Source organism: Talpa occidentalis, unplaced genomic scaffold (assembly GCF_014898055.3).
Source record: "Talpa occidentalis isolate TD23 unplaced genomic scaffold, MPIMG_talOcc4v2.1 talOcc4.7, whole genome shotgun sequence".
In the NCBI taxonomy this organism is placed as follows: Eukaryota; Metazoa; Chordata; class Mammalia; order Eulipotyphla; family Talpidae; genus Talpa; species Talpa occidentalis.
The window spans coordinates 121,521,373-121,543,116 of record NW_023605083.1 but is presented as its reverse complement, the minus strand read 5'-3'; the positions used below and the strand labels follow the sequence as shown (position 1 = coordinate 121,543,116).

Sequence of the window (21,744 nt, the reverse complement as noted above, 5' to 3'; positions counted from 1 at the left end):
CTAGTGTTTGGGTTGTTCCCTGCACGAGACCATCAAATCTCAGGGCTACTGTCTGTGAACTGGGGTCTCATTTCTCTCTTCATCTAACACACATTTCCAGAGGCTTTTCTTTGGCCTGACATTGAGCACGAGGCCAGGATGGCGAGGAATGTCAAGGGCACTGTAAGCAAGGTGCCCACAGTCCAGGGGGCAGGTGGACAACACCTCTGCTCTTTTAATGGAGAGTGCTAAGGGCCATGTTGTGGGGAGCACAGGAGGGGCCCTGACCCAGCCAGGAAGTGGGAGTGGGGGCGACCTCCACAATTCCCCCTACCTTTCTAAGAGCAACTGAAAATAACAGGTGTGAGTGGGGCTTCCAAACAGCAGGTACTGCTCAGTAGCTTTTCACTTTTCTCTCTGAGCTACAGACTGGCACTGGGGTGTGGGGTGCACACAGGAAGAAGGTGACCTTGCCAGCAGGAGAGGTGGTGGTGGGGGGGTGGCGGGGGCTGTAAATATTGCTAGAATCCAAGGACACCATTCCGGAGAAAAATGTGCTTCATGCAAATGTTACCATGTCATTTCAAGGGGTTCACAGACTCCTGAAGTCCAAGGAAGGATCATAGAGAAAATCTCCTTTGGGCGAGCGTGGTTTTTAGGAACCCCCAGGCTCTGGGACAGCAGTTTCAAGAGGTTTTCTTGAATGGCCCACTCTGGTGCAGGGACTTTAAGCAGGAAGACCCCTGAGGCAGTGGCAGACATGACTCAAGCTGGCTGAAACTTCAAGGGACCCCAGAGCAGGTGGCAGGGGGGCGGCGCAGGACACAGCAGGGGCAGAAGAAAGTGGACAGAGGGTAGGGGAGGACGAGGCAGGGAGGGTCAAGGGACAGGCAGGTCTGCAGTGCCCGTGGTGGGGTGGGTAGGTATCAGAACAGTGCCCTCCAGCTCGGGGCAGCACCCCACCCCTGCATCCTATAAGAGGTGAAAAGTTGTGGTGCAACAGGGTGTCAAGGAGGGACCCAAAGAACCCACAGTTCCATGGGGCTGTCCTGGCCTCAGCTGGCCTTGTTCCCCATGGGAGGCTCCAAGAGAGCAGAAGATGAATTAGTTTCTTGTTTTCTCCTCTCTGCTGTCACCCCCCCACCCCTGCTGATGGATGGCACACGCTGAGTCACACTAATGGCTTTCCACGGCCCTCTTGGAACTAATGACATTGGTAGCAGTGATTGAGTAAATGAGCCCACACCGCTCTATTAGTGCCATCCTGCTCCCCACTGGGGAGCCAGAGAAGGCTCGCAGGCCCTGGGGGCATGGGGTGGGGTGAGGATGGAGCCTGCCATCTGGGCTGGGCAAGGGATGTGGCAGGGGAGGGAGGGAGAAGTGGGGGGAACGTGAGGGAAGCACTGGGTGAAAGAGAGGACAACATGTACAAAGGGAGTTGGTGAGAACTGTGGGGAGAGTCGTGGAGCTGCAGGAGGCAGAGACATGGAGAGAAGAGAAGGACACTTTGGACTAGGGGGGGAGGAGAGAGGGGCATCCTTAATACCAAGCACTGAGGTACAAAGATAGAAAGCCCAGAACTTGGTCTTGAGGACACCACAGTTTGGATGGGGAAGGAGACAGATATATTCCCTATTTTAGTTGTCAAAGAAGGCTGAACATGGATTTTCTTATTTATTCCCTTTTTACAGGGAGGTTCAGAGAGGTCACGCAGCTTTCCCAAAGTCACACAGCTGAGAAATGCAAGTGAGATTCAGGTCCAGCGCAGTGGGACTCCAGGATCCAGGCTCCTGGGTTTGCAAGTGGCAAGCGGAGGCCTGATTAGAACACACAGGGACAGATGAGTCCGGGTTGACTGGTTTGCACTGTTGGTGGGATGGCTTGGTGGGTAATGGAGGTGCCAAAGCCCCCTTGTATCTGGATTTCAACAAGGCACTTGACAAAACTCTCTCCTGGTCTCCTGTGGACACCAGAGTGATATGTGGGCGAAATGGCTCAATGGCTGGAAGAATTTCTAGTTAGGTTATGGGGCTGGTTCTAAGACAGTTGATGGCAGAGTTGAGGCTCTGGGCTGAGACAGCGACTTTGCTCTGTGGGACTCTGGCCTTGGTTCTCTTCTGTTCAACTCCCCCTCACTTTCCCTCCCTTGTGTTTGTTTTTTATTACCCAAGTAATATATGCCTGCTGTAGGAAAAAATAAACCCTAGATAAGCAAAAAAGAAAGAAAAAGTAGCTTAAATCTCATTAACGAGACTCACTGAACAGTCTCAACTTGCTGTAACTTGGAAAGTTTTCATCATGAAATGTTGGAGAAAAAAACATCCCACTGTAAAAGGTAACCCGCTGTTCACATTTAGGGTACATCCTGTCCATCTCTTTATGGCATATAATAGCAACAAAATGTAGCATTTTATTGGGCACTTACATTGAGCTGAGCATCTTACAGGAATTGTATCATTAAATCCTCATAACCCTTTACAGGCCTTTTATGATGCACTTTTCACAGTTGACAAAGCCCAGGCTCAGGGACAAACAGTTTGCTCTGGCCTCAGAGGCTGGCCCAGCAAAATCAGAGCTTCTTTTGGAGGCCACTGTTCACAAGTATGCCTGGGACCCAATCCAAGGCAGCCCCCTCCCCTTAACCTGGGGAGCTGTTTTTGCAGGATGATCATGAATCCTCACCTCTCCTCTGCTTGCATAGACTCTTCTGGGGATACCTCACCTAGGATGTGACTCCTCAGAAGGCACAGACCCCAGGAAAGCTGAAGATGCTCCTGGGAGTTAGGCAGCTCCAGCAGGCCTTCAGTAGAACAGGCAGATCTACTGAAATACACTGCTGAGGGAAGCAACGGGCAAGACTGGAGATGGCTGCTGCGCCATGTGGATCAGCTCCCTGGCCAGGGATCAAAATCATGCTGTAGTGGCTGGTGATAGCTTGATAGTGCTGAGATTTTTTTAAAAAGTGTTTATTTATTTATGCATACAAGAGCTGGGGTACGGACCAGAGGTGCTGGGGGTGAGAGGATTCACCAGGGACAGAGTGGGGAGCAGAACAGGCAGACTGACTGAAATACACTGCTGAGGGGAGCGGTGGGTGAGTCAGGAGAGGTCTGCTGCGCCATGTGGGTAGCTCCCTGGTCAGGGATCGAACTCGTGCTGCAGAGGCTGCAGACAGCTTCATAGGTTGCATCTTAACCCCTTGCGCCACCATGGAGGCCTGATGGCTCTGAGATTTTAACCACTGCGCCACCAGGGAGGCCACTAACGAACACTTTTTTGAAAGCTCACTATTTGCCAGGCCCTGTTGTAAGCACTTTAGAGATACTAACTTTTTGATTTTAAAATTATCACCCAGTAAAGTGGACTTTTCTTTCTTTTTTTTTTTTTTAAAGATTTATTATTTATTTATTTGTACAAGCACTGGGTACAGTCAGAAGCGCGGGAGGGTGAGAGAATCCACCAGAGCCAGAGCGGGGAGCAGAGCAGGCAGAAGGACCGAAGTGCACTGCTGAGGGGAGCAGTAGGCGGCATGAGAGGTCTGCGCGCCATGTGGGACCCTCCTCCGGTGGCCGGAGCAGCAGGGGATCGAACCGGCACCGCAGAGGCCGCGGGCAGCTTCGCCACCCAGCGCTCAACCGCTGCGCCACCGGGGAGGCCCGGACTTTTCTTTTTGTTGGTGCACAGTTCTGAGTTTTAACACGTGCATAGGTTTCTGTAAACACCTCCAGCTCAGGGTTCAGAAGGCTTACATCCCCCCACAGGATTCTCCAGTGCAAGCTCTTCCTATTCCTCCTCCCAGCTCTAATCTTTGGCAACCATTGATCTGTTCTCCATCATTATAGTTTTATCTTTTGAGAATGTCATAGAAATGAATTATAACCTTTTTAGACAGACTCCTTTACTCAACCTAAGCCTTTGTGATTAATCCAATTTGCTCTGTGTATCAACAGCGCCTTTCTTTTAATGGCTGAGCAGTAAATATTCTGATAAACGCCTGTACCATGGTCTGTTTATTTAGTCAATCATTGCACAGCAAGGGAATTGTCTCCAGTTTGGGGCAATTATGACCAGTACAACTCTGCATAGGCTTTTGTAGGCACTTATATAATAATTTTTGTAGGGCAAATACCATGCTTTTGGATTTCTGGGTCATATGTAATTGTGTGTGCAATTTTAGAAAATTGCCAAAATGTTGTCCAGAGTGGCTGAACCATTTTGTATTTTCGTCCTCAGTAATCAAGAATTCTAATTGTTCTACATCCTCTTAGCTCTTGGTATTAGCAATATTTTTTCTTTAGGCCATATTAGATGTGTCATGGTATCTCAATCCTGATTTTGATACAGGGCAGCAAAGGGCACTAAAACTGGCCAAGGACACTAGCCAAATAGTTTATTGGTCACTATCTGAGTTCTTTACCTGCACACACAATTGCAAGACTACTCAGGTTCAGAGAGCAATAATGGAATTTATTTAACAAAACAGGGGAAAACAAAGAGTTACTGAGGTCAAAACTGGCCATTTAACTCACATGAAGCAGTGCCCAGTGTTTTTAAAGTCCTAAACATAAACACTCCCAATATGGCGTCTTCCCAACACTGAGGACCTGGAGCACCATGTGACAGCCAGACTATAGGTGGGGTTCCAACTCCCAAAGACAACAGAAGACACAATAGGAGGTGCTCCCTGGATCTGCCGATATGCACAGCACCAGACAAGCAACACTCAAAACAGCAGCTGCAGCAGCTGAACCACCCGACAAACGGCCACACTCACGCAGCTCAGTGAGGTGCCTGCTCCAGGTCTCTGCCTTCCCTGCCAGGCTGTAACAGCAGCAAAAGTGGGAACAGTTTTAGTTGCTCAGCCACCTGCAAAGCTTCTGAACTTTTCCTCTCTGAGGTTGGCTGCTGGAAGCCTTTCCACATCCTTCAGAAGCCCACAACAGCCTTCTGGAAGATTGGTACAGTGGGGGCCGAAATTGCTGACCCTGGAATCGCTGAAGAGGTGAAAACGCTGAATCCCAAACACCAAATGCTCAAAAGCTGAACACTGAATCTTGGGGGCTGCTTCTGCAGTCCCTTATATTTCCTATCAGAGTCTCCACCCCAAAATGCAATACTTTGCTCTCATTTTCCCTGGAGCTATCTATCCTCACCAGCAACCCCTCCAGAGGGTGCCAGCTGTAACAGTCTTTGGCTTCAGCCACAAGTTACAGTTTTAGTCTGTCTGGTGACGTTGAACAACTACTCATGAGCTTATTTGCCACCTTTATATTCTCTTTCGTGAAGAGAAGAGCCCCAAAATGGATCTTCTGCCCGTTAAAAAAAATTGTGTTGTTGGTTTTCTTACTGTCAAGATTGAAGGGTTGTATTCTGGATTGAAGTCTTTTTTTTTTTTTTTAAGATTTATTTATTTATGCACACAAGAACTGGGGAACAGGCCAGAGGTGTGGAGTGTGAGAGGATTCACCAGAGAGAGAGTGGGGAACAGAACAGGCAGACTGACTGAAATACACTGCTGTGGGGAGCAGCAGGCAAGACAGCAGAGGTCTGCTGCGCCATGAGGGTAGCTCCCTGGCTGGGGATTGAACTCATGCTGCAGAGGCTGCAGATAGCTTCATAGGTTGTGTCTTAACCCCTTGCGCCACCAGGGAGACCCTGGATTGAAGTCTTTTAATGGAAATGTGATTTGCAACTATTTTCTTCCAGTCCGTAGCTTGTCTTTCATTTTCCTAACAGGATCTTTCACAGACCAGAGGTTTTTGATTATGATGACGTCTAATATATCCATTTTTTTCTTTTTTGTCTTGTGCTTTTGGTATCCTAAGAACTTTTTGCCTACACTGAGGTTATTAAGATTTTCTCCATGTTTTCTAAAGCTTTATAGTTTTACATTTTACTTTTAGATATACTATCCATTTTGAATTAAATTTTGTGATAGATCTGAAGTGTGGGTGGAAGTTTTTTGTTTTTGTATTTTTGTATGTGAACATTCAATTGAATGTTGAAGCACCATTGGAAAAGGCTGTTCTTTCTCTATTCAGTTGCCTGTACACCTTTGCCAGAAATCAATTTGCCATACTTACGTGGGTCTGTTTTCTGGGCCTTCTATCCTTTCCATTGATCTCCAAGTAGCTATCATCTCACCAAGTCCACGATCAAGGCACGGGCAGGTTCAGGAATTGGTGCGGGTCTGTTTCCTCCTGGTTACTAAAAAGCCATCTTCTCGCTGTCCTGAAGCTGGGGGAGGTCTGTGCTGCCGCCAGGTAGTGTCAGAACTGAACTGAATCGTGAAACGCCTGGTTGGTGTCAGGAGAATCCGAGAAGGTTGTGGGTGCTGGAAAATACCACAAAAGACAGACAGCAGGTAGACCACACCCTCAGGGGACATGTGCTTCTCCCTCCTGGCCAGGCATGGCCGTGTGACTGAGCTGAGGTCACTGGGGTCGGAAGAGAGAAGTGATGTGAGCTGCTGCCCATCATCCTTTAAAAGGAAGATACTTGCTCTCTCCTTCCTCTTGTCTCATTCCCATGAGCTGGAGTGTGTGTGTGTGTGTGAGTGAACATTCTTCAGCCATGCAGGCGGGTACAACAACATTGGGGGCCCAGGTAGAAGGTGCTCCTGGGATCCTCGTGGGTCAGAACCAACTGTACTCCGGGATCAGCTGCCAGCTGGGACCCTCCAAGGGGAGAGAAAGTTCAGTGGTATTTAAGCTGAGGTACTTTGGTCTCTGCTGAGGCAGCTGCACCAGTGTGTTCTCCCGTGTTCATTGATCCCTTGCTAAGGTGCCCGCAACACGGTGCGAACAGCTCCCACTGACCTGGCTCACCCATGCTCCACTTGCCCGCTTGCCCTCCACGGTGCTTTGCACACAGTGAGGGATCACGGGAATCGTGCCCCTGCCGGCTTCCCTACCCTTGGTCTGCGGAGATGGACCTTCAAAGCCTGATATACCTTCGGGTGGATGCAGTCACTTTTCAAAGATGTCAACTATTTCTTTTTCATTTTGCTTCTTTCTGGGCAGCGTCAGCGTAAGAGGATATGTGCCATCGCAGTGGCCAATATTCCCTGGGCGGCAGCCAGTACTCAAGGCCATGCGGGGTTTCACAGACACCCTAAATGAGACGCCTGAGCAGTGACAGAGCAGAGCATCCGCTACCTAACTGCTGTCGACAGGCATTGATTTTTCTGCTACCCTCTCTGGAGGATTTTTTCAACTGGATGGATCAGAGGCTGTCAGTTCAAATGGACATAACTGGAAATTATTCTTGGGTGAAACATGTTTGCAGCCTTGAGGTGCTAGGGGTGTGTGTGTGTGTGTGTGTGTGTTCCTGTGTTACCATCATCTCTTTGCTGCCTGATTGCAGTAAATCCCGAAGTGGCCTCCCTCCTTCTGACCTTGCCCCACTTCTTCAGTCTATTTTCAGCAGCCAGAGTTCTTTTAAAACATAAGTCATCTTACCATCTTACACCAGTGAGAATGGCACATATTAAAAAAACTAGCAACAACAAATGTTGGCGAGGGTGTGGAGAAAAAGGAACTCTCCTGCACTGCTGGTGGGAGTGCAAACTGGTCCCACCACTATGGAGAGCTGTGTGGAGATTTCTGGACCTACTAAACATAGAGCTTCCATATGATCCAGCAATTCCACTCCTAGGTATTTACCCAAAGGACACAGAAACATCCATTCCAAAGAGCACCTGCACCCCTATGTTTATAGCAGCACTGTTTACAATAGCTAAGCTTTGGAAACAGCCCAAATGCCCCAAAATAGATGACTGGATCAAGAAGATGTGGTACATAGACACCATGGAATATTACTCAGCATTCAAAAAAGGTAAACACATGCAATTTGCAGCAACATGGATGGCGCTGGAAGGGATCATGCTCAGCAAAATAAGCCAGAAAGAAAAAGAAAAATACCGGATGGTCTCACTCATAGCAGGAATCTAGAAAACTTAAATAAGGGACCAGGAAAATGAATAACTATAAGAAAGTGAAAATCAAAATCAACAAAAAATTATGAACCAGAGACACTCTTTGGGGGGTGGGGGGTGGGAGGGGAGGGATTGGGGTCAAAATGGGGGGGTTGCAATTGTATGGGGAATATAAAAATAAAATCTATTATTTAAAAAAAAAAAAACAAAAAACATAAGTCATCTCATGTTATTCCTCTGACCAAAATGTTCACCTCATGCCGAGCAAAAGTTGAGTCCCTGTGGCCACCTAGGAGGCCTGGGTGGTCATTCACAGCTGCCTTCCTGGCCTCCTCTCCCCCTAACTCTCCATTGCTCATGCCACTCCAGCCACATGGACCTCCCTGGCATTCCTCAGGGCCTTTGCACTTGCTCTTTCTTCCTCTTGGAACATTCTTCCCAAGTTAGACTCATAGTTTGCTTCCTAATTTTCTTCAAACATCACCTTATGAGTGAGGCCTTCTTTAACTCTCCAACATAAAATGAGCTCCCACACCCCAGCACTCTTTTACCTCCTTACCTTGTTTTTTTTTTTTTAAAGATTTATTTATTTATTTATACAAGCACTGGGTACAGTCAGAAGCGCGGGAGGGTGACAGAATTCACCAGAGCCAGAGCAGGGAGCAGAACAGGCAGAGTGATGAAATACACTGCTGAGGGGAGCAGCGGGTGGCAGGAGAGGTCTGCGCGCCATGTGGGACCCTCGCCTGGTGGCCGGGGATTGAACTGGTGCTGCAGAGGCTGTGGGCAGCTTCGCAGCCCAGCGCTCAACTGCTGCACCACCAGGGGAGACCCCTTTACCTTGTTTTTTTTTTTAAGATTTATTTTATTTTTATGCATACAAGAGCTGGGGTACAGGCCAGAGGTATGGGGGAGAGGGGAAGAGGATTCACCAGAGACAGAGTGGGGAGCAGAACAGACAGACTGACTGAAATACACTGCTGAGGGGAGCAGCGGGCGAGTGAGGAGAGGTCTGCTGCGCCATGTGGGTTGCTCCTTGGCTGGGGATCAAACCCATGTTGCAGTGCTGCAGTTAGCTTCATAGGTTGCATCTTAACCCCTTGCACCACCTTACCTTGTTTTTTTGGGGGCCATCAGACATACTGCGTTCTTCCTTGTTTATTCATTTATTTTCTATTCCTGCCACTAGAATGTAAGCTCCCAAGGGCAAGAAATTTACCTCCTTGTTCACTGCTCTATCCCCAGAGCCTGGCACAGAACAGTGTCTGGCACATAGTAGGGGCTTAATAGGTGCTGCTGAGTGAGGATTGGGTCCCTCCTGCTGCATGGCAACTGGGTGTCTATAGGATTCTGGGCATGTGGCCTTGGGGGGGCAGGCAGGGGCCCAGTGTGGCCTGGTGCTTGCTATACCAAAGAGAGGCCTGTGGCTGGGGGGGCGGGGGAAGGTGGTGGCTGAGCCTCTGGGGTGGGTGGTATGAGCACCCTACCTTGATGAGCGACCCTGGAGTTAGGGTCCAAGTCCATGGCTTCCCTGACCCTTCGTGGCCTTTCTAGATACTCTCAGAATGGGGATCAAGGGAACCCCAGTGGTTCTGTGCTCCCTATCCTTTGAGGACAAGTTGGAGATGGGTGTTGCTTCCAAGTCCATAAATAACATTTTGGAAGTTTCTCCCCTTACAGACGACAACCTCTCACCCCCAGACATGTCTCATAGTGAATGAGTCATGGATCAATGATGGCATCAGGGAAGGTGTATGGGGGGGTAGCTGAGCCCATTGATTGAGGTCTGAGACATCGTCCTCACTAATTAACAAATTAATAACCTCTTCAATAAGGAGGTGGTGATTAATGAACCAATCAGTTTGCCCTGTAACTGGGGAGTGGAATCGGAGGGTGGGTGTGATGAATAATAAGGGCTTATAGGGTGTGGGCTGCTGGCTCCTGGTCCACACTGGGGTCCTCTTTTCTTCCCTTTACTTTCACTCTAAAGGGAAGTGGGGACACAGCTTCTTCAGAGGCTGTGCCCTAATCGGAGTCTCCCCATGCCTGCTAGTTTCTCCTTCCTCCCATCTGTCCTAGGACCCCCTAATCCCATCCCCCAACATATGTGGGGCTTCTGGGGATGCCACAGATTCCCCATGGGCATCTCCCGACTTGGGCCATATCTTTTTTTTTTTAAAAAGATTGATTGATTGATTGATTTATACAAGCACTGGGTACAGTCAGAAGCGCGGGAGGGTGAGAGGATTCACCAGAGCCAGAGCAGGGAGCAGAACAGGTAGACTAAGGAAGTACACTGCTGAGGGGAGCAGCGGGGGGCACGGCAGGAGAGGTCTGTGCATTGGGCCATATCTTTACACCTGGGGTCAGTGCACCAGAGCCCCGTGTCACCCCCAGCCCCTCTTGGCAGCCTCACGGTGTCTGGAGGAGAAGCTTCTTTCACATTCACTGTCTCCTCTCTGCACTGGGCGCAGGCTCTCTCTGTCTGTGTTCTGGGAACTCCTCGGACTGGGACTCTGCAAGGAGAGTGAGCGCTTCCCTCAGGCCATGCTCCCAGTGACACAGCTGTGTGCCCGCAGCAGAGGGGACCCCCAGGGACAGCAACTGGTCTCCCCTCTGACTGGGTTTCTAGAGAACAGCCCACCTGCTCCTTGCCCTTCAGACAAGAGCTTCCCAAGAAGAGCAATTTTTCTTCTTCCTCTGAGGGTAACATCCATGTGCCCTTGTGCTATGTCCTCTCCACCTCCATGCTCAGCAGAGCACCCTCTTGGGATGTGTGGGGCCCGTGGGCCCAACTCATTGATGTTGATAAGGAGCCATTTCCGGAGAGTGCAAGTGATTGAACCCATAAAAAGGTGATTGAAGGAGCCCTGGACTCTCCACTTCAGAGAACTCTAAAAATAACACCCACGGCCATCTGTCCTGGAGGGTGGAGGGGCTGGCCCAGAACCAGGGGCCTGGACAGGATGGCCCCTCCTGCCCTCAGGGCTGATGCGATGCCTGGAAGCACTGGAGGCGCTGGGCAGGCCGGGAAAGGGAGCTGGAAATGACTTTTTTTTTTAACATGATTTTTTTTGTGTGTTTTTTTAAAGTATTGTAATTTCTTTTTTTTTTTTTTTAAAGATTTATTTATTGATACAAGCACCAGGTACAGTCAGAAGCGCGGGAGGGTGAGAGAATTCACCAGAGTCAGAGCAGAGAGCAGAGCAGGCAGACTGAGGAGGTACACTGCTGAGGGGAGCAGCGGGCTGCAAGAGAGGTCTGCGCGCCATGTGGGACCCTTACCTGGCGGCCGGGGATCGAACTGGTGCTGCAGAGGCTGCAGGCAGCCTCGCAACCTAGTGCCCAACCACTGTGCCACCGGGGAGGCCCTGGAAATGACTTTTTAGGGAGATGCCCCACAGCCCTCTCTCTTTCCCAGGGGGCAGGTGGGTCTAATGGGGTTGGTATTCCAGAGGTCCCTCCCCACCCTGGCCTCTGAGGGGAGTGACCCCAGGGGCTGCCCCAGACATCTAGACCCAAAGTTTCACTCCAGAAGTTTAGACCTGCTGTTGGGGAGCTTGGGGGTGAAGATGGGGTTCAGCCATCAGAGCCACCCTGTCAGAGGGATCTTGTGTCTGAGCTTGGCTGCTGCCCCCCAGCTTCTGCAGTTGGAGACATCACGCACTGTCTGGGTGGAAACTCAATGATCTGGCGGGGTGGAGGGAAGGAGGAGGACGGGCTCTCCCCCCTCGGGCTCCCCTCCCCCTTGGCTTCCCCTCCCTCTGGGGAAGGAATATAAGCCCCACAGGGAAGGCAGGGAGCAGAGGAGGCTGAGCCCCACCTGCAGCAGTCCAGCCCTTGGGACTCCTGCCTTCCACCTCCTGCTCATCTCTGCTTCTGAAGCTATAGCTGTGAGTGGCAACTGGTGCTGGGGAGCTGGGCTATCGTGTGGGGAAACTGAGGCTGGGATGGTGGGAACTGGAGCTGAGTGGCAGGAAGCTGGATTAGAAGGGGGCCAGCAGAAGAGGGGAGAGAGGCCAGGGAACCCCCACTGCTCGATCAGTCTTCTTCCATCTGCCATTCTGGGGAGCAGCGGGTGGGGGGTGGGAGGCAGGCAGGGCCGATGCCACTGGGATAAAGGAGGAAACTCAGGCCAGTGATGGTGCCAGAGAGCACACAGCCCGCCAGTGGCTGAGCCTTGCTGAGGCACCAGCCCCAGACAGGCCGCTGGAGCCTGGGCTCAAGGGCAGCCAGAGACTCGCGCCGTCGGGGGCCAAGGCTCAGGATGACCCAGGCTCCGACGCCCCCTCTCCAGATGGTGGCGCTGCGCAGGCCGTGGCCCGTCTTGGTCACAGCGGTGCTGGCCCTGCTGGCCTGTCTGGGAGCGCTGGTCGACGCCTACCCCGCCAAACCCGAGGCCCCTGGCGAGGACGCCTCGCCCGAGGAGCTGAGCCGCTACTATGCCTCGCTGCGCCACTACCTCAACCTGGTCACTCGGCAGCGGTGAGCGCCCGCGGGGCTGCGGCCTGGGGCCGTCCGGGGGTCCCGCCCCCGCCCCCCGGGCCTGACCACGCCCTCCCCGCCCCTGCCAGGTACGGGAAACGCGACAGCGAAGCGCTCCTGGCCAGGCTGCTCCTCCCCGACGGCGACAGCGAGGATCGCCCCGTCAGGTCGCGGTAAAAGCGCCCCCTTGTCACAAGCCCTGTTCCCGGCAGCGCGCGAGGCTCCGCTGCCCCTTGGGGTCCCCAAGCTGGCGCCAGCACCTGGTGCTTTCCCGTCTCTCCTTTCCAGATCCCGGGGCCACTCAGTTGTGATTCCTTTACTCTCCCCTCAGGCCGGAGAGCGCCTACGCGTGGTGACCGCCAGGGCCCCGGAGACGGGCCGACGCCGACCTCACTGCGCGCTCCCGTCCCAGGACTCCCCGCCCTGCCCGCCGAGTCTCGGGAGCACCCCGAGGGCATGCCACGTCTCGGGCCGCCCGCTGGGCGAGAGGGCTGTGTTCGTCCTTCCTTGATCCCCAAATAAAAAGCAAATGTCATTGAAACAGAACGTGCGCCCCGGTGTTTCCTTGCCTTCTCCTTCGTGGTGGTGGCCGCGGAGAGCCTCAGGCAAAAGGCAGGAACTTGGGGGGGCGGGGAAGAGTCTCTCTGCTTGAGTTAAGAGAAGATGTGGACGCCCAACCCGGCCGTGGACAGCCTCAGATCAGGGGTTTCTCTAGGGGCTCAGTGGGCTGGGGAATGGTGAGCAGAACTGTTGTTGTGAAAAGGGGCCCGGAGGAGCAGGAAGAGTTGCAGGAGCATGGGGGCATGGAGCATGCTAGGCAGCCTAAGTAAGCAGATGGAGACAGAGGCGCCCCCCCCCCCCCCCCCCCCGCAATGGGGGCATTTCTAACCCTCCCTGCCCTGGGCAGGAAAGAAGCAAGGAGGCGGCAACCCTCTTCCCCATGAACCGCTGACTCCACACATAGCAGAACAGCAGAATAGTCTCCAACTGTGCCTCCCTGCTGACCAGGTCCTGGGGACACCTGAGGCCTGCCCCCCTCCCCTAGACTATCCACTGACTGGAGTCTCACTCAGTCCCGCACCTCCCTGTAGCTATGACCATGAGGACCAGCCCCTGCCTGTCCAGCCCGTTCCCTCTCTTCAGCCTGGAAAACATCTCCAGGGGAGTGGCCACCTCTCCCCAGAAGCCTGTCCTGATTTCTCGGGCTAGCAATAGTTTCTCTGGCACCCTTTCTGCTGTACCCATGTTACATGAGACCCGCTTTCCATCCTGCTTTGCTCCCTGTCTTCTCTCCTCCAACCCTGCTGCCACGAGTTTTGGTTCATTCTGTGGTTGTGGGAAGCTGTTAGTGTCCATTGTGCCCTGTTGGTGTGTCTGCCTGCAGTGGTGTGGTCAACGATGCCTGAGCACAGCCATTTCTGCTCAGTGGACATGTCTGCTTGACCATCAGTGACATGAGTTCACCTTACGCTCACTTGGGTGAACGTGCACACATGTTACAACCACTGCTGACTAGACTCGACCGCTGTTGCAGGGAGAGGGACGCACTGATGAGATATTAATGATAACAATAACAAAGCTTACTTTAAAAAACGCTTATGTGGGGCCTCCCCTGGTGGCGCAGCGGCTGAGCGCTGGGCTGCAAAGCTGCCCGCAATCTCTGCAGCGCCGGTTCAATACCCGGCCACCCGCGAGGATCCCACATGGCGCGCAGACCTTTCCTGCCATGCCCGCTGCTCCCCTCAGCAGTGTATTTTGGTCCATCTGCCTGCTCTGCTCCCCGCTCTGGCTCTGGTGAATTCTCTCACCCTCCCGCGCTTCTGACTGTACCCAGTGCTTGTATAAAAAAATAAATTAATTAAAAAAAAAAAAAACAAAACAAAAGGCCTCCCCTGGTGGCGCAGCGGTTGAGTGCTGGGTTGTGAAGCTGCCCGCAGCCTCTGCAGCGACGGTTCGATCCCCGGCCGCCTGGGCGAGGGTCCCACATGGTGTGCAGACCTCTCCTGCCGCCCGCTGCTCCCCTCAGCAGTGTATCTCGTCCTTCTGCCTGCTCTGCTCCCCGCTCTGGCTCTGGTGAATTCTCTCATCCTCCTGCGCTTCTGACTGTACCCAGTGCTTCTATAAATAAATAAATAAATAAATCTTTAAAAAAACAAAAAAACAAAAAAAAACGCTTATGTGGGCCTCCCTGGTGGTGCAAGGGGTAAAGCACAGAACTGTGAAGCTATCCAACAGCCTCTGTACCATGAGTTCGATCCCCAGCCATCCCGGGAGCAACCCCCACGGTGCAGCAGACCTCTCCTGTCTCACCCGCTGCTCCTCTCAGCAGTGTACTTTGGTCAGTCTCCCTGTTCTGCTCCCCACTCTGTGTCTGGTGAATCTCACCCCCCACATCTCTGGGCTGTACCCCAGCTCTTATATGCATAAATAAATAAATCTTTAAAAAAATACTTATGTGCTGGACCCTGAGCTATTAGTTTTATTCCCTTTATTTTGCAAGGCTATTGATTTGACTTGAGAGAGACACAATAAACAGTGACTTTAATTGGTTTATTTCTCTCGCATAAAATTCAAGTGACATTTGGGGAGATGGCAGTTTGTGCCATAAGAACATCCAAGAGCCCAAGCTCCTGTTCTATGACTGGCCCCTGGCCTTATGGCCATGACTGGAGACACTGGAGCCAGATTTGTGTTCAACCAGTGGGCGGGTGGCCTGGGCTGCATCTCGAAGGCCCACTCACGTTTGGCAGGCTCAGTGGCAGTGCGCTAGGAGCTCAGCTGAGCTGTGGACTCCACATCTACACATGGTCTCTCAGCAATGTCTTTGGGGTAGCTGGACTGACATGTTAGCTGGCTCCCCCTATACCCCTCATTGGATGCTACAAAAGAATCAGTAGGAAGTCGCATTACTATATTGGTTTGCTAGGACTGCCGTGACCAAGTTGCACAAACTGGGTGGTTTATTTTATTTATTTATTTATTTATTTATAATTTAAAAAGATTTATTTATTTATTTATTTATTTATTTATTTATACAAACACTGGGTACAGTCAGAAGCGCGGGAGGGTGAGAGAATTCACCAGAGCCAGAGCGGGGAGCAGAGCAGGCAGAAGGACCGAAGTACACTGCTGAGGGGAGCAGCGGGCGGCAGGAGAGGTCTGCGCGCCATGCGGGACCCTCCTCCGGTGGCCGGGGAGCAGCTGGGGATTGAACCAGCGCTGCAGAGGCTGCGGGCAGCTTCGCAACCCAGCGCTCAACCGCTGCGCCACCCGGGAGGCCCAAGCCTCAGAAATCTTAATGCAACTTCTACCATAGTTTACTGGTTAGAGCATTCTCCTCGGGTCTACCCACATTCGGAAGAGGAGGCCTAGACCCCATTTACAACTACGTGTGGGAGAGGGAGTTTTTTTATGCTCATCTTTGGTGCAGTCTATCGTAGGTGGACACCTGCACCCCTTAACACAGAAGGCACAGGTCACCAAGACTCTCATCTTGTTGGTTAAAACCTTGGTCACATGAGCCCAGGTAAGAACAATCTGAAGGTGTCTTTAGCCACGAGTCCCTCTCAAGCTCTTTTATGATGGAAAAAGGAGAGCGTGACTGCTGGGCAACTGGCATTCTTTGCTACAAACACAATCATTACACCTCACCTAGAAATCATTTGATCCTACCCTTCATTAACAGAAGGCAATCTCCAGGCCCAGGGAGGGGGAAACTGGCAGGAGGTCAATCCAAGTTTGTTTTTTTTTTTAAAAAGATTTATTTATTTATGCATACAAGAATGGGGGTACAGGCCAGAGGTGCGGGCGGTGAGAAGATCCACCAGAGATAGAGTGGGGAACAGAACAGGCAGACTGACCAAAGTTCACTGCTGAGGGGAGCAGCAGGCAAGGCAGGAGAGGTCTGCTGCACCATGTGGGTTGCTCCCTGGCCAGCTGGGGATCGAACTCGTGCTGCAGAGGCTGCAGTTAGCTTCATAGGTCGTGCCTTAACCCCTTATACCACCAGGGAGGCCCTCAATCCAAGTTTTGATTCCACTAATCATTAAATCTGAACTCTTCTGCCAGAAACACAACGTTCTCCAGAACATCCCTTTCATGTCCCATGATTCCTCAGTGTGTGCCCCGTCTCTGCTTGGCCCCAAGCCCCCTGCCCACCACTGTGACGGAGCATTCCCCCTTGACCCCTCAAGACTCAGTTCCTCCAGGAACCTCCCTGCCCTGGCCTGAATCGGAGCTCAGTGCAGGCCATGAGTCCCTCAAAGGCAAGGATGCCACAGCTGGTGCAGTGAGCAGTCTCAGTAAGGAAAGATCTGGATCTGATCCCATCTCTGTTATTAACTGACAGTGTGTCTTTGGCCAAGCCTTTCCATGTCACTGCTCTATTTCTTCACTAGTTCAGCAGGACACTTATGCCTCAAATAAAAATAACAGTTCCCTGCTGTAAGGCTCAGAGTGATCGTGTAAGATACTGCCAGAGATGGGCCTCCCCAGTGGCGCAGCGGTTGAGCGCTGGGTTGCGAAGCTGCCCGCAGCCTCTGCAGCGCTGGTTCGATCCCCGGCTGCTCCCAGGCCACTGGAGGAGGGTCCCGCATGGCGCGCAGACCTCTCCTGCCGCCCACTGCTCCCCTCAGCAGTGTATTGCGTCAGTCTGCCTGTTCTGCTCCCCGCTCTGGCTCTGGTGAATTCTTTCACCCTCCCGCGCTTCTGACTGTACCCAGTGCTTGTATAAATAAATAAATAAATCTTTTTTTTTTTTTTTTTTTTTTTTTTTTAAGATTTATTTATTTTATTTATACGAGCACTGGGTACAGTCAGAAACACGGGAGGGTGAGAGAATTCACCAGAGCTAGAGCGGGGAACAGAACAGGCAGACCAATGAAATGCACTGCTGAGGGGAGCTGCGAGGGGCAAGAGAGGTCTGTGCGCCATGTGGGACCCTCGCTGGCGGGAGTCGGGGATCGAACCGGCGCTGCAGAGGCTGCAGGCAGTTTCGCAGCCCGGTGCTCAACCGCTGCGCCACCAGCGGAGGCCCTAAATAAATAAATCTTAAAAAAAAAAAAAAAAAGATACTGCCAGAGGCCACGCAACTGGACAATGGCGGAGCCCTGAGCAGTGGGGCTGAGTCAACAGCCCAGGTCAGGCTGGCACAGCCTGGAGCAGGGGTAAGCTTAGAAACCCAGAGCCCCACAAGGCTGCCTTTAAGGCTGCATTTAAGAAACAACAGCTCCACACCAAAAGCAGTTAGAAGGAATTCTACTTTTCACTCCCCTTTCAGGAGACATCGCGGCAATGCTTATTCAAGTGCTCCATCTTCTCCTTCATTCTCCTCCTCCTCACCCCTGTCAAAACTGCTCTGTCATCTCTCCTTTCCACTCACTCAAGGAGAAAACCCCCCTCTTCTCACAATAAGTCCCCATGGTGTTCTTTCTTTCCCAATCATCCACCCCCCACTTTATTCTATAGCAGCCCCCCCCTTACCTATGGTTTTTCTTTCAGTTACCTACTGTTAACTGTGGTCTGAAAATAGTACCTGCAATAAGTTATCTTTTTTTAAAAAAAGATTTATTCATTTATTTATACAAGCACTGGGTACAGTCAGAGGCGCGGGAGGGTGAGAGAATCCACAAGAGGCAGAGCGGGGAGCAGAACAGGCAGACTGATGAAGTACACTGCTGAGGGGAGCAGCGGGCGGCAGGAGAGGTCTGCGCGCCATGTGGGACCCTCGCCCGGCGGCCGGGGATCGAATGGGTGCTGTGGAGGCTGCTGGCAGCTTTGCAACCCAGCGCTCAACCGCTGCGCCACCGGGGAGGCCCAATAACATATCTTGAGAGAGACCATATCCCTGTAACTTTTGTTACAGTATACTGTTAAATTATTCTATTATTAGCTGTAGTTGCTAAGCTCTTGTTGTGCCCAATATAAATTAAACCTTGTCATAGGTGTGTGTGTAGAAGAAAAAAGTATATACAGGGCTTGCTCTTATCTGTGGTCTTAGGCATCCACTAGGGTTCTTGGACAAAACTTACAGCAAAAATTTGGACTGGTGATAGGATTTGCTGGGCAGGGAGGGAGAAACACCAGCACTTCTGAGCCTGCAGGGGCTTTCCAGGGAGGAGGGGAGTGGGGGTAGAGCCCAGGTTCCAAATTAGTGACCTGAGGTGGTCCTGAGGAGATGAGACAGGGGTTCAAGATGTGTGCATGCTCGTGTGTGTGTGTGTGTGTGTGTGTGTGACAGCTACTCTCAGCCCAAGAGTTAATACAGGGGATGGGGGACCCCCAGGATTACTTACACTGGGGGGCAACCACTACCCAGCTTTCCCCTCTCTGTGGCTGCTTCCCATGTGGGGAGAAGATGTTGGCCTAAGCACCAGGTAAGGGGATGAAGGGGGATACAGTGGTGATCAAATTCCTGACCTTAAACCTTAAATCTAAGGCAAACAGTAGGGGAGGGAGAGGAGAGGGGACAAGAACAGGGGAGGGACAAGCACAAGGGACTGTTCATGGGGCTGTGGTGGTGGGAGAATTATGGAGACTACACCTGAGAGGAGAAATCAAATATTGTACAAAAGTGAACAATATGGTAAGGAAAAAAAATGATTTAAAAAAGAATTTCTGGGCCTCCCCGGTGGTGCAGCGGCTGAGCGCTGGGTTGCGAAGCTGCCCGCAGCCTCTGCAGCGCCGTTTCGATCCCCGGCTGCTCCCCGGCCACCGGAGGAGGGTCCCACATGGCGCGCAGACCTCTCCTGCCGCCCGCTGCTCCCCTCAGCAGTGTGCTTCGGTCCTTCTGCCTGCTCTGCTCCCCGCTCTGGCTCTGGTGAATTCTCTCACCCTCCCGCACTTCTGACTGTACCCAGTGCTTGTATGAATACATAAATAAATCTTTAAAAAAAAAAAAGAATTCCTGGGCCTCCCTGGTGACGCTAGGGGTTAAAGCACAGCACTGTGAAGCTCTCCATAGCCTCTGGCCCCCAGGGAGGGGACACATGTGGCACAGCCGACCTCTCCTGTCTTGCCTGCTGCTCCCCTCAGCAGTGTATTTCAGTAGATCCTCCTGTTCTGCTCCCCACTCTGTCTCTGGTGAATCCTCTCACCCCCCTGCACCTCTGGCCTGTACCCCAGTACTTGTATAAATAAATAAATCTTAAAAAATAGAAAGAATTCCTGCCTTGCAGGCCCATATGTGGGGGTGTCTAAGTCCCCTTGCTACTGTACATTAGCCTTCACCCTGAGGCCCCCCGTGTTTCTGTAATATTCCCTTTCTAGCCTCATTCTCCAGAGAACAGAGGCCAGTGAGTGGGGACCATCGCTTAGTGCTGTGGGGGCCATAGGGTGAGACAGCACCTCCACCGCCTCTTCCACCTCCCAGGAGAGGAAGCTGTTGTTTGCAAAGGAGAATAATGAAAGCTTCGGGTTCGGTTGACATTTGTGGAGAGCCTGTTATTTTTTAGGAACTGACAAGGCTGTTTACCTCTGTGACAAACTAGAAATGGCCTCGGCACGTGAGTCCACCATCTGTCTCCCTGGGGCTGGTGCCCCACAGAACCAGTCCAGCCCGCCACCCTCAGATGGGAGCCCAGACCCGTGGAAGGAGGGAGTGAAGCCTGGCGCCCCCAAGTGTCGGGCTGTCCCTGTGCCAGCCTGCCCTGAGACCTCCCTGGGACCAGCCAAGTCACCTTCCTCATTTTGCAAAGTGGGAACTCAAGACCCAGCGAAGGGCAGGGCCTGGTCAAGACTGGACAAGCCTCACACTTGCTCTGAGGGCTGTAAGCTGTTGTCGGGAAATGCGTATCAGGAATGAGCGTTGAGAGGAACAAGGCAGAACATTCATGTTTATGGAGTCTTATTTTTAAGATTTATTTTATTTATTTAAGTATACAAGAACTGGGGTGTAGGCCAGAGGTGCAGGGGTGGGGAGCAGGCCGAAGATTCCCCTGAGACAGAGTGGGGAGCAGAACAGGCAGAGTGACTGAAATATACTGCTGAGGGGAGCAGCGGGCGAGACAGGAGAGGTCTGCCGCGCCATGTGGGTAGCTCCCTGGCAAGGATGAAACTCTTGCCGCTGCAGCTGCTGATAGCTTGAGAGTGCTGAAGCTTAACCCCTGAGCCACCAGGGAGGCCCTGGTGGCACCTTCTTTTACTCTCACTATCTTGAGGAAGATCAAAGTTCAGAGAGGCTAAAGGAATGATTTTCCCAGGCTCACATAGCCAGCCAGTGGCAGAGCCAGGATATGGCTCTCTAAGCCCACACTGCCAGGTTCCTGGGCACCACTTCCAGTCCTTACCCAGCCCCTTAATTTCTTAGCTCCAACCCCACACTGATCTGGGACAGCAGAACGGGGAGGTTTTGTTCCCTATCCAGGCATCAGCGTGTCAATACCGCAGAGTCACTGCTCTGTGACCCAAGCTGGAGAGGGGGCTGGAGCTGGGGAAGGGACACCAAGCGGGGGAGACTCAGAGGTGTGGGGAGGGGACCGGGGGGTGGGGGTGCTGTGGGAATCTCAATCAGAAGTTGAGTGCTAGACAGTTGTGTGTTCTTGGGCAAGTGTGTGTGAGCCTCCCTTTCTCAGCCAAAAAAGCAAAAAGTTGTAGCAACACTGACAACTCTTTAGATTAAAAGGGTCCAGATTTTGGAGTTAGGTTTTGTTTTAAATCCTGGGTCTCCCACTGAGTAGCTGTGTGGCCTGGGACTGCAGGTTACTTACTGTCTCTGGGTCTTGGTTTCCGAATCCGTAAAACGGGTGGGTGTAGGGTCATTGAGAGGGGAACACGTTGGAAAATGGCTTTCAGAGATGCTGGTTTTCATCCTTCCCCTGGAATGGGGGCTCAGGGAGTAGCTACCAAAAGTGGGCACATGCCATCTCCCCCAGGCACACCTGTTCTTATTCTGCAGCCAAGTGGGGCTCTCCCGGCCTTTCCACATGGCCCAGCTACTGGGGGCATCTCCCTGCTCCCACCTGTTCCAACTGAAAACTGGGCATCCCGAGTCTCTATGCTTCATCCCTGGAGTCTGCAGCCTCTGTCATCTGCCCTCATGGAATCATTTGATGATTTGGGCTAATCCCTGGGAGGCAGAAATGGCTGTTCAGATACCAGTGACGAGAAACTTTCAGTCCTCTGGAAGTCCATGAACCCCATCCTTCTTCACCCAAGTCTGCTCTGGTGCCCAAAAAGCAGAGGCACATGAGGGCTGGGGGCCCACAGGAGACTTTTATTATGATCCACTTTTATCTGTTATGCCACTAGCCTGGCACCCACATCACTGCCCCGTCCCTGTCCCCTCCCTGGCTCCAGCACTGCCTGGCATTTTGCAGGCACCGGGGAGACAGTGGGGGAGGAGATCT

General features: G+C 52.1%; 1 protein-coding gene across 1 annotated transcript; it reads left to right on the top strand.

Moving 5' to 3' along the window:
- Positions 1-1,811: 1,811 nt before the first annotated feature.
- PYY (peptide YY) lies at positions 1,812-12,577 on the top strand. The gene is made up of 3 exons (XM_037494906.2): positions 1,812-1,837; positions 12,213-12,400; positions 12,490-12,577. Exons 2-3 carry the CDS (start codon positions 12,213-12,215, stop codon positions 12,575-12,577), a joined length of 276 nt encoding a protein of 91 aa, XP_037350803.1. The 5' UTR covers positions 1,812-1,837.
- Positions 12,578-21,744: the final 9,167 nt, after the last annotated feature.

What these genes read in the sequence shown, in the direction of transcription:
- PYY (XM_037494906.2), top strand. Translation starts at nt 12,213, where the DNA reads ATGGTGGCGCTGCGCAGGCCGTGGCCCGTCTTGGTCACAGCGGTGCTG. An exon ending in AACCTGGTCACTCGGCAGCG is followed by an intron (nt 12,401 to 12,489) that starts GTGAGCGCCCGC and finishes CGCCCCTGCCAG; the next exon opens with GTACGGGAAACGCGACAGCG.